Source organism: Patiria miniata, unplaced genomic scaffold (genome assembly GCF_015706575.1).
Source record: "Patiria miniata isolate m_02_andy unplaced genomic scaffold, ASM1570657v1 HiC_scaffold_16, whole genome shotgun sequence".
In the NCBI taxonomy this organism is placed as follows: domain Eukaryota; kingdom Metazoa; phylum Echinodermata; class Asteroidea; order Valvatida; family Asterinidae; genus Patiria; species Patiria miniata.
Window position 1 is genome coordinate 8,409,225 of NW_024037054.1, and position 19,234 is coordinate 8,428,458.

The 19,234-nt window shown below is 41.2% G+C and overlaps 1 protein-coding gene across 4 annotated transcripts in view; it reads right to left on the reverse strand.

Annotated features, from left to right (window-relative positions):
• LOC119722877 (excitatory amino acid transporter 2-like) overlaps positions 1–19,234 on the reverse strand; it is a 75,224-nt gene that overhangs the window by 4,437 nt on the left and 51,553 nt on the right. For 3 of the 4 annotated variants that reach the window (XM_038193274.1, XM_038193273.1, XM_038193275.1), the window contains exons 4-9: positions 4,548–4,955; positions 3,569–3,776; positions 3,044–3,086; positions 1,916–2,171; positions 1,209–1,335; positions 96–326 (exon numbers count right to left, since the gene is read on the reverse strand). In XM_038193274.1, the coding sequence (XP_038049202.1) occupies positions 96–326; positions 1,209–1,335; positions 1,916–2,171; positions 3,044–3,086; positions 3,569–3,776; positions 4,548–4,812 (1,130 nt within the window). In that variant the 5' untranslated portion in view covers positions 4,813–4,955. Of the gene's footprint in view, positions 1–95; positions 327–1,208; positions 1,336–1,915; positions 2,172–3,043; positions 3,087–3,568; positions 3,777–4,547; positions 4,956–19,234 lie in introns of those variants that run through there. The other variant, XM_038193276.1, reaches the window with a different exon arrangement.

Consider the following 19,234-nt stretch of genomic DNA (forward strand, 5'->3'; position numbering starts at 1 on the left):
AAAGTATCACAGCATAAAAATAATGGTAAAACCCCATGCGAACGTAAGACACGTTTTGTAAATTTTCCTGAAAATGCAACTCAAAGTTGTCTGACCTGGAGGAAGTGGCGATTGCCATGAGCCAGGCCTGCAGCATGTTCTTGAAGAACAAAAATGGATTCTTGCGAGTGATGGCAAAGTAGATACCCATGAGACATCCGAAGTGGATGATGAGACCAACGATGACCGTCACCATGTACATGCCCAGCTGGACGAAGACTAACTCGGGTCTCTTCATGCTCAGGATCTTGGCACAGATCAGACTCATGATGCCGATGGGAGAATACCTAGGGAATTGGGATGGGGTTGGGGAGGAGAGAAAGAAATGTAACAAATACAGTAAACTCCGGCCAAGCCGACATCGTACAGCTCGTCAAATCGCTCAAGTCGGCCGTCTGACTAAATCCTGATTGTCTGTAATGCATTTCCACTGAATTTTTTATTTCTAAGTCGGCTTTTATAAGTCGCCATTTCGCTCAAGTTGCAAAAAGGCCATTCATGTAAGTTGGCAAAATGACGACTTACGGCAGATGTCGGCATTCGCGTAAGTCGTCACAAATTCTCGGGTCCCGAGAGTGCCAACTTAGCCGGAGTTAACTGTATGTTATCACTCTTTATCCCACTGAAGACCATTCGTGACTAGAACCCCTGGTATGAGTCTTAGCAGGCCCCCAATGGAAACTAGTTTTAAACTGGAAACCAGTTTTAAACTGTTGGGCATACCCCAGGTAACGCAATGTAAAAAAATACAGAGAAAAGGCTGATGCAAGAAAACAATAAGAGGTTTAGAAGGTCGCATCATGAGGTCAGTAATAAGAGAAAGTTTACAGGGACTCCTTCCGACTACAACAAAACTTTTGTGAGTGTATTTGAGAAGATACGCACGGCGGTTTCGGGCGCTACAGTGAGTAATAGGCAGGGTGGTTTTGTGCGCTACAGAAAGTATAATGGGCAGGGTGGTTTTGGACACTATAGTGACTAAAGGGTTCATTTTTCCACATGAAATATGCTTCAATGTGTCTGGAATTGAATCTTTGGGAGAGTGGGAGGTGTCAAATACTCAAAGAGCCAAGCTTCCATCACCTAAATCTCTTTGGGGCCTGACAGAACTATTTTCAGAAGAGTCGGAAAGGGGACGGTGGGGGGGGGGGGGGTTTCAGTAAGCTTACCACATGATAAGGTTGACCAGCGTCATGGTAAGTTCAGCCAAGATGTCAAAGAAGTCGACCATGACACGTCCTTTCTCTCCCATACGGCTCAGGAGCAAGCCAAACGCAATGCAGAATGTAACAATGCCTTGACAAGGACAAAATATTGTAAACCAAATCAAATTTAATTTCAAAGTTGAACAAAGAAGTTGACTAAAGCAGGTCAATGTGCACAAGCCAGTAGTGTTACTGCCCATGGTTGCTGGACAGTAATGACATTCAAGAATCTTTCAAACTTGTGCACAGTCTCCATACCCTCCTTCTTGTTAGGCTACTATCCCGGCCAAAATGGTTGGGACACGTGACAACAACCATACCCTACCCCGGTCCCTGGTCCCCTGGTCAATGTTAGCCTGCACCACAGACTGCGCAATGAGAGACAACAGTGACTGGGGGCCAGGGGAGGGTGGCCCAGGGAGCTTTGGCCAGGATTGTAGATGCCGCCCTCTATAAATGAATCCCGGCACCTGATCACTGCATGTACACTCACGATCCCCGTTTGGTGAAGAATCTACTGAACACGCTTTTGTACACAGCAACTGCCCCGTGATGGATTATCTGAACAATAGCTAGCACAATGCTTGCGCCATTGATGGGGGCCACTGTGATAGACTTGACAGCCAGCCCAGATTGGTCCATAGTTCAGACACAAGAAGCTTGGCTCTTACCCAGTACATTCATTCCGTCCTTGTAGCCAATCTTGCGCACCTTCTTAAACCCCAGGCTGATAGTCTCATACTTGGCAGAGGTGACGGGGTTATCGGTGATCATCATTTCCATGGTGTTCATGGGATCCGTGGTGACCGTGTCGCCGGTGTCGTTCATCAGACCCATGGTGTCATTCAGAGAAGCCATGGTGTCGTTCATGGTCTTGTTGACTAAAATGTTTTCGAACTGCTCCTCCATCACATACATTGTTGTTGACTGTGAACACAAACAGGTAGAATTGTTCATTTGACTTAGTAAATGCTGCTTCACATTTAACGGCTCTGTATTTGTAAATTTGTGACTCAATCAAAAATTGAATAAAACCACAAATCAAACTCACTGCTTTTGGATTACGAAACAAATATCCCACAAACTGAAAAAAAATCATAAGCCGTATAATCTTTGGTTTGCCAACTTGTCAATGTTTTTGTTCTGGGGGATCTTGTGAGAAGCCATAAGCCCATTTGTGCCATGTGGCCAGGATTTGGATTCTTATCTTAGTCCATTTTTGCATGGCCTCAAACTCACAAATTTCTTTAAAGGGAATATACATCATTTGCTTTTGCTGTAATTTTCAGAAATGGATGGAATTGGGGGGTTGGCAATATATAGCAAATATAGTTACACTGACTTTTTTGAGGTTTTGGGTTCAAAAATGCTATAAAAACCAAGAAAAACAATCATTTTCCTGTAGTCTGGTTCCCTGACTCCATTTAAGAAGAAACAGAGCAGTTTACATATATTGGGGAAATGTAAGGTCAGGGGACCAGTCTAGCTGGCTTGTACCCGTTCATAGGTGTGTAATCGATTGCAAACAAGTGCGATGGCCAATAGGGGCCAGTATTTGAAAAAAAGCCAGTTTTTTCCAACGCTGATCGGCCGATCAGCGTTGGAAATTGATACAAAAATACCACTTTTCTTGAAAATGACAGTATACCAGGTGCCATGATTTTACAGGATGCTTTACACTGTCATTCACTAACAGCCAGCAAGGTATTTCAAAATGATTTGGTAGTTTTATTTTTTGATGTTTGCAAATGTTGTAATTTCCCTTTAAATTACCAGTACATAACAGGTTATTTACTGACTTGTTCGAAGCATGCTTGCACCAGGTTGACAGGCATCATGTTTCTGAGGGCAAAAGAAAAACAGGAAACGGAGTAACTAGAGTTGTAACCACATCACGAGTCACGTTGCAATTTCAATTTCAAGACCACAAGATAGGTTAGTCAAATGAGTCGGCTTTGGAATAAAATTCACAAACTTGCTCAGGGTTAGACTTCAACCCACGTCTTCCTGCTTACTTGTTCGCCGGCAAGTTCCACTATCAATACTTCTAAATGAATTGTGTTTTGCAGAGAGATATATCTAGACAGCCTTACTTTCAAGGTTCCTATAAGGGTAAAACAAATTACCAAAATTGTTTATAACTCTCAATGTAGGAAGTTTTGACTTGAAGGTTTGTAAAGTAAAGTCAGCCAACAAAAATTGTAAGTTTGCAGTTGAACCGTGTGACAAGAAATCTCTTTTTGTGAGTGCGGTTCTGAAAAGAACCGGTAGAAACTCAATGTTTCGGAGAGCAAAATGTTGATTTTTTTGTTTATTTCACTGACCTGAGTAGATCTAAAATGGCATCCATTGTGGTCATGTCCTGCTTTTTCCCAAACTGTCCCAGTGAAGCCTTGGTCTCGGCCTTTCCAGGATGTATACTCAGCACCAAGATGATTCCAATGATGACAGCGATGCACGTCGTCACTGAGTAGTAGACCAGAGCACGAAGACCAAGCTTCCCACTTTCCTTTGTGTCCAAGCCGGTAAGACCTACCAAAGGGAATAACAAATGCAACAGATGCTAAAGCAGGAAAAGTTGGTTGCACATTTTGGAAAAGGTTCCTTTGCATAGCTTGTGACTTGAATTGGGAATGGATGACTTGTGATGGACTTGTGATTGACTTGTTAGGATTTGTGATGGACTTAGGACTTGTGATGACTTGTTATGACTTGTGATGACTTGTGATGACTTGTGATGACTTGTGATGACTTGTGACAACTTGTGACAACTTGTGATGACTTGTGATGGACTTGTGATGACTTGTGATGATTTGTGATGACTTGTGATGACTTGTGACGACTTGTGATGACTTGTGATGACTTGTGATATCTTGTGATGACTTGTGATGGACTTGTGATGGACTTGTGATTTACTTGTGATGACTTGTGACGACTTGTGATGATTTGTGATGACATGTGATCTATTTGTGATGACTTGTGATGACTCATGATGACTTGTGATTGACATGGTGACTTGTGATTGACTTGTGGGGATTTGTGATTGACTTGTGATGAGTTGTAATTGACTTGTGATACTTGTTATGGCTTGTGATGACTTGTGATGATTTGTGATTGACTTGTGATTGACTTGTGATGGACTTGTGAAGTACCTCAACTACAATACTGGAGAAGGAAATATAAGATGGGAACGATGCTAACCAAATGTTTTTGAAAGTTGATGGGCACAGTGCATGCGTCTCAGTGTCCAAAAGTGGGCGGGGAAAGGAAATAATTCGGGGGGGGGGGGAGAGTTGGACTAACCTGAGATGAGACTGGCCACAATTAGCGGCAGGATGAGCATCTTTAGAAGCCTCATCAAGATATCTCCGGGGAAACCAATCAGTAGTATGGCATCCTCAGAGGGTTCGGCTAGACGCAGGACCAGGCCCAGTACGATGCCCATGATGACTCCTACTAAGGTGAAGAGAAGGAGAAGGTTCTGCCTGACCCAGGCCAGGACTCTCCTCATCCTGCGGTGCTCGTACGGCTGCAGTGTGTACTCATCCCGTCCCGATTCCACCTCCATCTTTAGACTGTGGTGTGTGAGTTTTTCTGTGTTGATCACTGAGGCTGATGCCTGTGCAAATACTCTGACCTTGTGAGTTGTAGCTTGTGAGTGTCGACAGGAACTCTGAAACTAGCAGTGGGAGGGTCTACAAGTGATGATACCTTGGGAAACACCAAAAGAAAAAATTGATCAATCCTGAAATTATAATGAAATTGATCTGGAGCACTCTGCTCAAGACGTCCGGCACTATGACACCAAATGAAGCACCTATAATGGGCATCCTTATAATACCAAGCTATTGAAATTTGAAGGTTATTATTTTTAACAATCTTTTTCTTAACAGAAATCTCCAGGATAATCTGCAAAAGCACTTGAAGGCTTCAGAAAATGGAGAGGAAAGAAAAACAAACCTTAATTTGAAAATATTGACAAAACACAAATATAATGTAGTTCCTCCACACCACAGACCTGAATAAAATTACACTTTGGCACAATTTTAACAAGAAGTGAAAATGAATAAGACTGCTACAAACTGCTGACTGACTGGATTGACCTGAATTGTACAAATCAAAAAAATCGAAGGGCCTATAAAGTCTGGGTTGACAATCAGACCACTTTAGACTATGTCATTGGCCTACGTAGTTCTCAAGTTGGCAGACTTTGACCTACCGGTACCTGAGCGTTGACCTCCAGGTTGACCCCAGGGAAACCCTCCAATCACAATGTTGCATACATCCCAATTGGTTGTTACACACTTGCTTGTTACAAATCAAATTTGACTCTTCAAAAAAACCTGGGACAAATGTTTCAGTGCATAGTTATGATGCAGTCACAGTGCCATCGACTGTGAAACTATAGACAAAAAAAATGACAGAAAAGTTACAATAAATTTACTAATTTACTAAAGTATTTTTGCTGTGAGTATCACTAAGTTTCCTGAATGATGATGATCCAAAACAAACCACTATGCAATGACACTTTCTTTGTATTGCAACTTTCAAAAGTCATCAAGTCCCATTATAAACCACATGCATCCCACAAAATCCTCCAAATCGTGGTAGAATTTGGACTTTGAAGGATCTTGGAAAGAGAGGGTTTAATACCGTACTATAATAATTTGATCCAATCTAAGGAATATACAACATCTGCAAACATCAAAACTGCTAAATTGTTTTGAAATACCTTACTTGACTGTAAGTGAATGATAGTCACAAGCATCCTGTGAAATCATGGCACCTGGTGTGCTGTCATTTTCAATAAAAGTGGAATTTTGTATCCATTTCCAACGATGGTCGGCCGACTGTCATTGGGGAAAAAAATGACGGGTTTTTTTTTCAAATACTGCCCCCAATTTACCAAATTTGCAAGCCAGCACGTCTGGTTCCCTGACCTGACAATTCCCCGATGTCTATAAATTGTTCCGTTTCGTCTGAGGTAGGGTCGGGGAACCACACTACAAGAACAGCAATTTTTTTTCAGCATCCATGAACACAGAACTTTAAACAGGTAAGTGTAACAATATTTGCTATAAAATACTAACCACCAATCCATCCATTTCTGAAAATTATAGCAAAAGCAAATGTTGTATATTACCTTTAATTCTCCAAAGACATTAAGTAGAATTTCAATCCACAGTGGTCCTAGTCTTTTATATAAATAACTAGTTCAACCAGACATGATGAAGTTCTACACATTTATATCATACTTATCACGATGAAAACTCAGTTTTTTTCCAAAGCCCCAAAAGGCTTGCACAATTCAGATCATGCAGCCATTCAGTACAGTCTCACTGAGCAGTGCGATTTTTAAGTAAACAACATAACCAAACGAAACTGAACTAGCAAAATGTTCTTTGACAATCACTGAGCACTGAACCAGAGAAACCATTCATCAAATATAACGACCAAACTTGACAAGGCCCGCTGGAAATGTCAACGTACTTCTTTTGTCACGACCAAGCTCATCCAAACGTACATGTACCACACTCTAAACAAACTTACGAGATAAAATACAGCACATTTATCACGGACGTCAGAACTACCTACATAGGTACAATGTCTAAAGTTGTTTTACTAGTTTTCCGACTATGATTCTGCTAATACTCAACACTGTGCTATCAGAAAATACTGAAGTATGTTAACTTTCCATCCTATGACTGCCATGACAAATCAAAAACACACGCTGAACAATGAGGGATTTTACGCCACACACATACGTTCAATGATCAGAAGTTTTGTACATTACCTAGGGCAATCAAGAAGAAAGGTGCTCCCAACATGTATGCATCCGCATTACTATGCTACCAATTGTGCAACTATTGGCATGTACAACATTGTATCGTCACCCAGAGCTGGCACAGACATGTGTTAAGGGTCATGAATGTACCGACCCCCAAACCGAACAACTGCACATGGGAAACCTTTTCATCCAGCGCTGAGCTGCGTTCGCTCAATCAGGACTTATCTGATTACTAGGGTTTCCTCCGTAAACAACCAGGGCTTGGGACATTCTTGGAGGTTTATTTATTTGGACAACTGTCCCACATACCCCTGAGATCGAGAAAATGCCAAGGAGAGAGAGGGGTTAGTATCTCACTCAACCCCTGAAGTTCAATTATGTATGCAAATGCAGACCCTGACATTTTACCTGTAAATGTTTGTCAGTAAGAACAGCAAGACCTAAAATATATTCTGTAGAGACGGTTGGTCAATTTAAGTAAGCTCTGGATAAATTTCAGAACTGAGAAGCTAACAAACATGTTAAAGCTCACAGCCAGTAAATAGGTCGGATCAGTTAAGTCAAGGGGAACTGAGAACTGGTCTCATCTATACAATAATCATGATAAGTGGGGCATAGGGATGGGTTCATATGATCTTAAACAGTGAAAACCAAAGACAATCTTTGTATTGTGCCAGATACACTGTCTTTTCAAAACAGGAGGCCTTTTGTAAACTGTCCTCACAGTTTCAGCCCTCCCAAGGGACCTGCTGGCTTGATCGACCTTGGCTGAGAATTGACATTCCTGTGTGATACCTCCAGGAACGAGTTACACGAACGAACTATGACTATGACGAGTTTTCGATTGTTCTACTATAAGTTATCCCGCGAGCGCGTGTGGAACACGGAATAATGTAGTGCATCTGTGTCCCACCATGGAGGAATAAGAAGTTCTTATTCCTCCATGGTCCCACATACCACGAGGCCTGTGTCCCACATACCACGAGGCCGAAGGCCGAGTGGTATGTGGGACACAGACACACTACATTTTCCGTGTTCCACGAGCGCTAGCGTGATAACGAACTTATCTTCAAGCAAACTTGATGCACAATAAAAGATGAAACGCACGCTGTACACAAATTGATTACCCTATTACACGTGCGTGGTTTGTACGGAATGGCGCGCGCATCTCGGAATAGCGCAAAACGCAGAGTGCGGTATGGACCGTGGCCGTGCTACATGGTTATATGTAGCATGGCTTGTTGCCATGGATCGACCAATCAGGATCGAGGTTTCAAGTTTACTTGAAGATAATAATGAATGTTTTTGTTTCATGTAATTGCTTTTGAGTGTTCACAGTATGCTTTTAGCACCTGCCATTGACAAGCTTAGGCTTATTATGGCTTAAAGGGAATATACATCATTTGCTTTTGCTGTAATTTTCAGAAATGGATGGAATTGGGGAGTTGGAAATATATAGCAAATATAGTTACACTGACTTTTTTGAGGTTTTGGGTTCGAAAATGCTATAAAAACCAAGAAAAACTAGAGGTTCGCGTTTGTTGAGTTACAAACGCAGAGTGGTCGGGCTGGCATATTTTCTTGTGTTTACAGTGACTTAATCATAATTGAACTGCACATTACCCCTCCCTTTACCCTGCACCCATTACCCTGTGTTTTTCACAAAGAAAATCACACAACCTGCAGTTGAACTGGTTGCTACCTGGACAAGACTTGTAGGCCTATCAGGCATGGATGGCTACTCAAGCATACAACCAGCTGGGACTATTGGTAGAGTTAACGAAGCCTCTAACGTCGTTGGAGTTTATGCAACAGAATCATGCTAATCTTAAAATAAAATGGCTGTTTTGTTTTTTGTCTTTTGCATGGGCATAATAAAATTCTGCACTAAGGTTACGACATTGGTAGAATTGACAGAGCGTCTCACATCGTTAAAGTTTATGAAACATAATTATGCTAATTTTAAGATAAAAGGCCTTTATGGGGGGGGGATTTGGTGGTTTTGCATGGGTATAATAAAATTCTGCACTAAGGTTACGATATTAAGATAAAATGGCTTTTATTTTGTTTTTTTTGTTGGTCTTTTGCATGGGTATAATAAAATTCTGCACTGAATTTATGAAAACGGTAGACTTGACGGAGCCTCTAACGTCGTCGGAGTTTATGCAACATATGCTAATTTCATCATAAAATGGCTTTTATGGGTTTTTTTTTCTTTTGCATGGGCATAATAAAATTCTGCACTGAGTTTAAAAAAAAAGCCAGTTTTTTCAAAAGCCAGTTGTTTTTTTTGTTGGTCTTTTGCATGGGTATAATAAAATTCTGCACTGAATTTATGAAAACGGTAGACTTGACGGAGCCTCTAACGTCGTCGGAGTTTATGCAACATATGCTAATTTCATCATAAAATGGCTTTTATGGGTTTTTTTTCTTTTGCATGGGCATAATAAAATTCTTCACTGAGTTTTAAAAAAAAGCCAGTTTTTTCCAACGCTGGTCGGCCGACCAGCGTTGGAAATTGATACAAAAATACCACTTTTCTTGAAAATGACAGTATACCAGGTGCCACGATTTTACAGGATGCTTTACACTGTCATTCACTAACAGTCCAGCAAGGTATTTCAAAATGATTTGGTATTTTTATTTTTTGATGTTTGCAAATTATGTTGTATTTTCCCTTTAAATTAATTGCTTTGTCATTTACAATTTTACTTATTTGTTTTTTCCAATACAAAATTTATATTTATTTTCTTTTTAATGTACATGCTATACGACTTGTATTTTTTTCATGGTTGGATATAAATAATTGTTATATTGAATTGAATTGAACAGTTTCCTGGTCACTGTACAGAAAACATAATTAGAAACTCATAGATTGTCAACCTATGGATGAAGTCAGAGAATGCTTAATTGGTGATGGTTTTCTGTTTGACGACCATAGGCCACCTTAAAGGGAATATACATCATTTGCTTTTGCTGTAATTTTCAGAAATGGATGGAATTGGGGGGTTGGAAATATATAGCAAATATAGTTACACTTACTTTTTTGAGGTTTTGGGTTCAAAAATGCTATAAAAACCATGAAAAACAATCATTTTCCTGTAGTCTGGCTCCCTGATTCCATTTAAGAAGAAACAGAGCAGTTTACATACATTGGGGAATTGTAAGGTCAGGGAACCAGTCTAGCTGGCTTGTACCCGTTCATAGATTTGTAATCGATTGCAAACAAGTGCAATGGTCAATTGGGGCCAGTATTTGAAAAAAAGCCAGTTTTTTCCAACGCTGGTCGGCCGATCAGCGTTGGAAATTGATACAAAAATACCACTTTTCTTGAAAATGACAGTATACCAGGTGCCATGATTTTACAGGATGCTTTACACTGTCATTCACTAACAGTCCAGCAAGGTATTTCAAAATGATTTGGTAGTTTTATTTTTTGATGTTTGCAAATGTTGTATTTTCCCTTTAAATTAATTGCTTTGTCATTTACAATTTTACTTATTTGTTTTTTCCAATACAAAATTTATATTTATTTTCCTTTTAATGTACATGCTATACGACTTGTATTTTGTTCATGGTTGGATATAAATACTTGTTATATTGAATTGAATTGAACAGTTTCCTGGTCACTGTACAGAAAACATAATTAGGAACTCATAGATTGTCAACCTATGGATAAGTCAGGAATGCTTAATTGGTGATGGTTTTCTGTTTGACGACCATAGGTCACCTTAATTTCAATACATATATTTTAGCATACATACACCTATGCGTTCTGAATGCCCCCCCCCCCCCTTGTTCAAAACTACAGCAAAACAACATATTTACATATGTAACAATGAATGTAATTGGAAAAAAATGTTAGTTTCTGGAATCTAGTTTCAGGATGTTTTTTTCTCAGATGTGAAACAAAAACTCACGCACACATTTTTTTTTCACAAATTGTCACAGCAAACACTGGGACTAGATGCACTCATTATGTGAATGCCATTGGGAGAAACAAGTGTGCCGGAAAATGTGTTTGTGATAAATTCAATAGTCGTTATCATATAGCACACAATGCTCTCAATTAATTAAGAACACTTGTTGCTCTCCAGAAATTTCACAAGCATATCGTCGGTTCTGTAAACGCCGACGAGAGATAGATAACATTGTCACAGAATACAGAAGTAGGAAACTGCAGATGTGACGTGCCAAAAGCGAACCGTTTGAAGTCCAGCCGTAACAAAATGATTGATGTATCTGGCTATCAGTTGTTTACTGGACGGTATTAAAGGTTAAAATTCAGGCAATAAATGGCTCCATCGTACAAAGGATAAAAACTTATAATGACAAAAAAAACACGATAAATAAAAAGGGGGCATGCATTCCCTGCACATATTGAAATGTAAACAGAAGACAAATGGTAACGAATAATTAATCAGTGGATTTTTTTTTATAAAAAGTACAGCACTACTATCCCCAAACACACACAAAAAATCCAAAAACAAAAACAAAACTTATACATACAGTATGTTTAAGTTCACTACACACTGCTTTAGGGCCTACGCAATGGGAAAAATAGTAAAGGAGACCACGAAATGAACGTTTTCTTCTAAAAATTAATTTAACTTCATATTCAGTTTTCAAATGTTAAATATCTTCCTTTCTGGTAATAAAACCAAGGATTCCTCAAAAGTGCCCTAGGCACTGTAGTTTACAAGAAACCAGTACTAGCCAGATGACAATGAGAAGGACAGCGCTGAGTATGTGCAGTGCATAAACGAATTACACTACTGAAGGGCAAGCTCAGTACAAAATTTACAGACTGAACCAAAACATGTCCAGATTCTTTTAGTTGCTTCCCACATTTGTATCATCATGTTCTGCTCCGCCGGGAGAGCACAATGAGCCAATGACACAGATCGGTGACAGCACAGTTGGCAACGTAAACAAATGCAGAATTTGTTCCACTCCATGATTCTACTCTGGGCCATTCAAACTGGTTCAATGACAGCCATGACAGCAATAGCAGATGGCGGAGGCCACTACAGACAAATGCAACTAGTAATAGTGTAGATGAGGGAACACAGGACGAGTATGAGGTCTAAAGACCCCAGACAACCTACTGACTGTTTTGATATGACACCAATTCATTTTCCATACAAATATGTATTTGTTGTCATTACAATTTTCCATATATAGTTTTATTAGGGTAACTGTGCCAGTAAGTAACTTTGTGCATTTTAAGCTCATCAATACTGAGGTTTGGCAAGACTACTTGATGATATCTGGGGAAAAGTAAATGCGCTCAACTTTAGGGTAAATTGGTAGCCTGTTTGCATCTTTCATATGTCCTCATATATTATCCAGTCACTTATGCTTCTCAAAATGTTATTTTAAGTAAGGATATGCAAGTAGAATCCCCAAAATAAACTTTTTCAAAAAATAAAAACAAATCAAAAAATACCAAAATATAGGAATGGATATATTACACAGCAGCTATTTATGATATATGCAAATAAGGTACCCTTCCCAAAAGAATTTCAGGTGTCACCCCTTCTAAATATCTTCTTTAGGGCTATAAGAATCTATCTGCCACGTTTAGTGCGGACCAGTCAGTCACATTTCTGACAACAGGCCACCTGACTAAAGTTACAATATGGTGGTTTAATGAGAGCACAAACATTGCTGCGATCTGTTCCCATTTTTCTACAATCCTTTTATACAAAAAATGAACTCATCAATGGTCTTACTGAAATATCCAACTTGAATTCAAACCATCACAAACCTTTGTAACTGTTGCCAGCATGTGAACTACTGATCATCTGCACCCAGAATTGTGGTCGGCACCAAACAAATCACAAGAACGAACAGACAAGCGACACAAGTTTTCTGCGTTGGCTGCAGGATGTTCTGAACGAACACCCGTTTGTGCATGTCCTCTACCAGTATAGCTACATCTATTACTAGCATGTCACAGTTGAGAGCATGTATTATTATTATTCATATTTTCTTTTTGCCCTTGCGCCTTTGATGTAGATGTGCTCTCTTATCAGAAAGTCATGCAACAATAAAGTAAATTTAAAGCAGATGGTGAATTGATGGTTTCACACAGTTTTCTACACTCCATTGAGTTTTATATCCTGACTTTGGAAAAATCCAACGATGCCACACAATGGGTATGGATTTGAATTCATGTACTTGGTTGTTAAACAAATCTTTGTTGGGTTGATTTTGAAAAATGGTTTTCATTCCTTAATCTGTCAGGAAAAAAACAAACAACCAAACCAAGTCTATTCAGCTACAACTTCAAAGACTCGGTGCAGTGAGTCATCTCAAAAGACAAAGTGTATCAACAACAAAAGTACCACAGACAGAAAAGGCTTATGACTTCCAGCTCCCTTTTTTTATCAAATAAATCACCACATACAGGATGCAAATCATTCAACAACAACAAAAACGCATTATGGACAAGCTTCAACTCACCTTTGGTGGCGTATCAATTGTGCAGTTGTGCTGAAAGTCAAGTCTATGAGGAAACGTAAACATTGAGCAATACTGAAACTTAGCTCTGCAGCCGACCCATTGAATTGTACAGTGTATGGGAATAGAGGAATTATATTCTCTTGCACAATTTGCCACTGATCGCTGAGTACTACTGCATTGACAATGTTTTGTGCCACAACGTGGTGTAACATGAGTATTTATAGCAAACTTGTTTTGATTCTTATCAGTCAGTTTAACCTTCTGCCACCCCAACTCTCAGAAACAACCATGAGAAAAGCAAATACAGGCCCATCACTTGCAGCTAATGTACATGGCTGGATTGTTTGCTCAACGACCAATTTATAAATCGTTTGGAAGTCTGATACACGTCCAATACTGGTGAAGTGAACAATGCGCCAAGGCAGGGGAGGAAAACGGTCGCTGAAAACGTTGTCCGATGAGGATACAGTGTTGAATTCGCCTTGTGATACTTCTTGGTGTATCACATCCTCGTGAGACTAGTGTCTGATAACTGTGTCATAAGATGATGAAAGTTCAGATTTTTGTGAAAAATATCTACATCCTACTTTAAATTTTGTGGTGTGATAATTTAATATCCCCTTTAATGTTACCAAAAACTGTCCAACAAGGATTACGGATTCACGTATGACTTGATGTTTGTGACTCCTCACGCGACAGTAGTTTGAAAGACACGCGATAGTAGTTTGAAAGACTGTTAATTGAGGAAACATTAATGTAGCACATGTTATATCCACTTCCCAGTACAAGTTACATACTTAGAATGTGCAATTATAGGCTCCTGTATAGAGGAAGAAACCATAAATATAAAAAATGAGATCTTTAATAATACCAACAAAATGTTCCACTCTTCGCAACCAGCAACATCCATCATTAAGACCAGCTTCCCCTTTGCACTACATGTGCACAACTTCAAACCGATATCATTCAATTTCAAGCAACCAATTTTGAATGGTATCGAAAGGAAAAGATCTTTTCATCCATACAAAGAATGCAGACATTCAGTAGTTTTATGACTTGGGGCTAGATTAAACACCATATTGTTACTATACAGTCTGGTTTCCTTTTGAAACGACCTATATACATAGACCTATGCATGATCCAGTTCCATTTTGGTTATTCTTCCACCTTGCCTATGAGATGTATTGTGTTTTTTGTTTTTTTTGCACAATCTCTGACCACAATAATTCCTTGCAATGTATAACATGTCCTTCAAGCCCAAAAGGCTCTGTTGGCAATTTGTTTAACTCAAACTTTCAGTCATTTTGCAAACCTGTAGCCTGGTCCCTCTTACAAAATATTAAGAAAACACCTTTGAGAAACACTTAAATGTTAGTTCTACTGAACACAGAAAACATATATCTGACAATTCCATCAACTTTCAAAAGCCATGTTCACTCTCAGGAAACTCTTCCGCTCAAGATAGGACGATCCCAACCGGGAGAAACAAGTTCCGCTGTCCAGACTGAAAGAGAATATCCACAGTGGCGACAGGGGTCCGTCTGCCTCAATAAAGCCCACCCCAGGAAACCCATCCAGCACCCAAATTGCATTTCCGTCTAAACCCTGAACAGAATTCTCTTCAAATTGACGTCCCGAGGCATGTTCCAAAAAAGGGAGAAAATTCCAAATTACTTCCCCCCATGGAAATGTCTTCCTTTCTTTTTCTTTTGGAGGGGGGGGGGGCTGAAACTAAGTACCAAGGTCATGTGAGCTTTCATGTTATTTTTTTTTCTCTGCTGGATTTAAATCAAAAAGTGCAAGCTACTTCAGAAATCAATCCGATAAGGTTGAGCATTGCGACAAGAATATTGGGTCGTGGTCTATTTTTACTTTAAAAATGTGGCCCTCTGCTCTACAAAAAGTAAAACCTGTTCTAAAAAAAGTTATGATTTGTATTAAAACTCTCTTGCGTGCAGCATTCTCTATTTCATATTTAGATCAGACTGCAATGTCCTGCTGTCACTGATATCTTTTATTTATATCAAAAATGTAAAGTCTGAAACCTAGGAATTTAACAACAAACAATGAATTGGCATAAGTAACTCGGTACAAATAATTCATAAGGTTATATTCATAAGTTTATGCGGTACCCGCTGCTATGTAATCAGGTTCGAACCAGCCAACCAATCCTGTTAGCTTGATGGTCGAGTGGTAAGACGTCTGCACTAAAAAGCAGGAGGTCGTGGGTTTGAGTCCCACCCGAGTGATTTTTTCCAACTTTCACTCGGGAGGTAACACACTGAGTATACAGTGTTTATACGTCGGTGAAGGGCAAAACCTAATTCGATCGGTACAATAAAACAAATACAGTACTTGAGCAGTTCACTTTGGAAGATAGTAAATGAAGTTAAACTTTAGACGTGAAAATAGTCTAATTCCCAAGATTTTTAGCCACTTTAAAAATCATTCAAAAGACGTGATTGACCCCAAAGCTTGATATGTGTCTTCAAAGACTGAACTTCAAGTAACAGGCAGCTGTGTTAGTCACGCAAAAACATTTGGAAAAGTAAACTAGAACGGCGAAGCCGCCATGGCTCGCTGTCCAAGGCAGGAAGGGAGGCTGAAGGTAGGGTTGAGGATGGGCATGATGAAAGGGGATCAGGATTCTTGTTGATGTGCCTAGGTGTAGGGGTCAGTTTTTAAATGTCAACATAAAAAGTTAACAGATTACCTAATAAATACATATGTATAGGTTAGCCGTCACTGTATTATGGGGGAGTTTTCCATTGTTAGGGTAATTAGGACCCACTTGTGGATTTTTGCAGCCCCAACAGTGTCTTCTGGCCCCCATACTTGTAGTACCATGGGAAAACTCCTGTGTAGTCGCCACAAATGCAGAACAAGAATGGGTATACATGTACATGTAGACACAGCACCATCACCACCTCCCCCGAACCTTACCCCATCCCAAAACCTTACCCCATCCCCAACCCGCCCCCTCCCCCACCCAACCCCCTACCCACACCCATTTCATCCTCCCCTAACCATCCCCACCCTATCACCTACACATTCCAACCCCACCCAAACTCCAATCCGTATCTCCTGACCCGTACCCTCCCCTACCCCAACCCCCTACACCCACCTACCCTATCTTCCCTTATCTGTCCTTACCCACCCTACACATCCCCATCCTAACCCTTACTCGAATTCCCAATATCCCGCCCACCCCATTCCCCCACCCATACATCCCCACCTGACCCCATGCAACCCCTACTCTGATCCCTATATACTGCCCCCTCCCCTTATCCAACCCCTACAACCCATCCCTACCTAACCCTACACATCCCCAACCCAACCCCTACTCCGATCCTATATCCCGCCCCCTGCCCAACCCCCTCCTAACCCAACCCCTATATCCATGCCCATCCTCTCCCTACCTGTCTCTCTCTACCTGTTCTCACCCCACCCCTACAAATCCCCACCCCACCCAAACCCAGTATTCTAACTCCTCTCCCCACCCCAACCCACCCCGCCCCACCCATCCTAGCTCCCCTACTCATCCTACTCACACAAACCCTAACTCCAACCCTATACCCCACCCCACCCCACCCCACCCCACCCCCCCCCACCCCACCCCACCCCCCCCACCCCACCCCACCCCACCCCACCCCACCCCACCCCACCCCACCCCACCCCACCCCACCCCACCCCACCCCACCCCACCCCACCCCACCCCACCCCACCCCACCCCACCCCACCCCACCCACCCCACCCCACCCCACCCCACCCCACCCCCCCCCCACCCCACCCCACCCCACCCCACCCCACCCCACCCCACCCCACCCCACCCCACCCAACCCAACCCAACCCCAACCCCAACCCCAACCCCAACCCCAACCCCAACCCCAACCCCAACCCCAACCCCAACCCCAACCCCAACCCCAACCCCAACCCCACCCCACCCCACCCCTCCCCTACCCCATCCCTACTCCAACCCCATAAACTAAAAGATCAAACCAGAAGCTCATGCACATCCCCAAAATGCATAGTGTACATGTACATGTTATACCGGTATACACACACGTACATGTTATACCAGTATACATGTACATGTAACAATTAAAAACTTTAACATTTCCTTGAATTAAAATTCCTCAATAAAATCATAAAATTTACTGCAATGATATGAACCTAACTGAAGTTATAAAGATGATACATGACAACTGCATATAATTTTTTTTCCCAAGTTAACTAGAACCAAAAACTTCAACATTTTTATCTGAACGCGGACGGCCGGACAGACGGCCGGACGGACGGACGGACGGACGGCCCGACGGGCGCCCGGACAGACGGACGGAAATTGGTATTACATAGGCTCGCATCTGCTTCGCAGCTCGCCAAAAAGGATTTAACATTACTATAAAACTAAAAGTCTGCAAAAACTTTTGTAGCTACACTTGTACTTCATCCATGCTTCATCAGATGCAATGAAGAGGGTCAATTTTTCAAATACCAATCCAACTTTAGTGGATCTTTCCCATCTGAAATTTTTCAAGAGTTAATGTGTGCAACTCTGGAGAGTCCTTACACATGTTGACTTAACATTTTCCATTGTGCACTTTTCAGAGATAATGACGCACTGCACTGATAAAACGATAACAGAACGCCGCGTACTGTGCGAGCAGCGCAAGCCCATAGTCCAGCGATAATTGACGCTGTCCCTGGTGCAATTCTCTTGCTGGTTCTGGAATTACAAGAATAACAACTCACGGTTTGCGGCCCGCTGTGCGCAACGGCGGGAATAAATGGATTTACACCAAAATAGTCATTCCCGCAGACATTTTAACTACACCCTGGATATATATTCTCTCAGCAAACTCTTGCGTGACAAAGTGTAGTCCAGAGAATTTGCAAAAATGCAGAAAAGTAGGATTTTGTTTTTGGAACAGTTTCAGCGACTACAAATGTGGGGCTGGTGAGTCCTGATTTTATAACCAAACAAGGGGAAAACAGGGAAGATTTGTCAAACACTTTTGGAAAGTTTTACAAAACTTTGGAACTGTCATTCACAAAGGGCATAACAAAGGTAGCAAGAGCTGTTCCCTATTATATTTTACTGAAACGACTTGGGGAAAAAAAACACACTTCTTGCTGATTCCAGAATCCAGAGTGCATGGGCCAGCCTATTGCACTCTTTGTACCTGACTGACTTGACTGATTGACTCAACGACTGAGTGTCCTTTGTGACTTAGCCCAGTTGTTGGCTGGTTAAGGGAGCCGGGCAGTGCTATCATATAGGATTACCCTATAATGACCTAAACCCGGTCTATTTGTGTCAACAAGAATGACAAGATGCATGAATTGTGTGTGGTCCAGGACAGGCTTACCTAGGCTTGCCTTGTCTTGTGAAATAAAAAACTTGGCCTAATAACATTCCATGATACATGGATACTAAATCTTCAACATTATACAAGAGAAGATGACACAGCCCTATGACAGATATAGGCAACTGGACCATCATCTATCAAATAACACTGCCCAAAAAAATGCATCAAATGCCCCCCTCCCCAATCAAGATTAAAAAAGGCGGCATTTTGCATTCTTTCTTCACACCCAAATCTAAGCGTTGGTTCAAGACACCAGAAACCTTCCAATCAATTTGGGAAAGTAGGTTAGAGGAGCGACCAACTGGTTGGGCGGAAGTGGGGGAGCACGCAGCAAAACGCGATGACTGCTGCTTTCAAGGTGACAG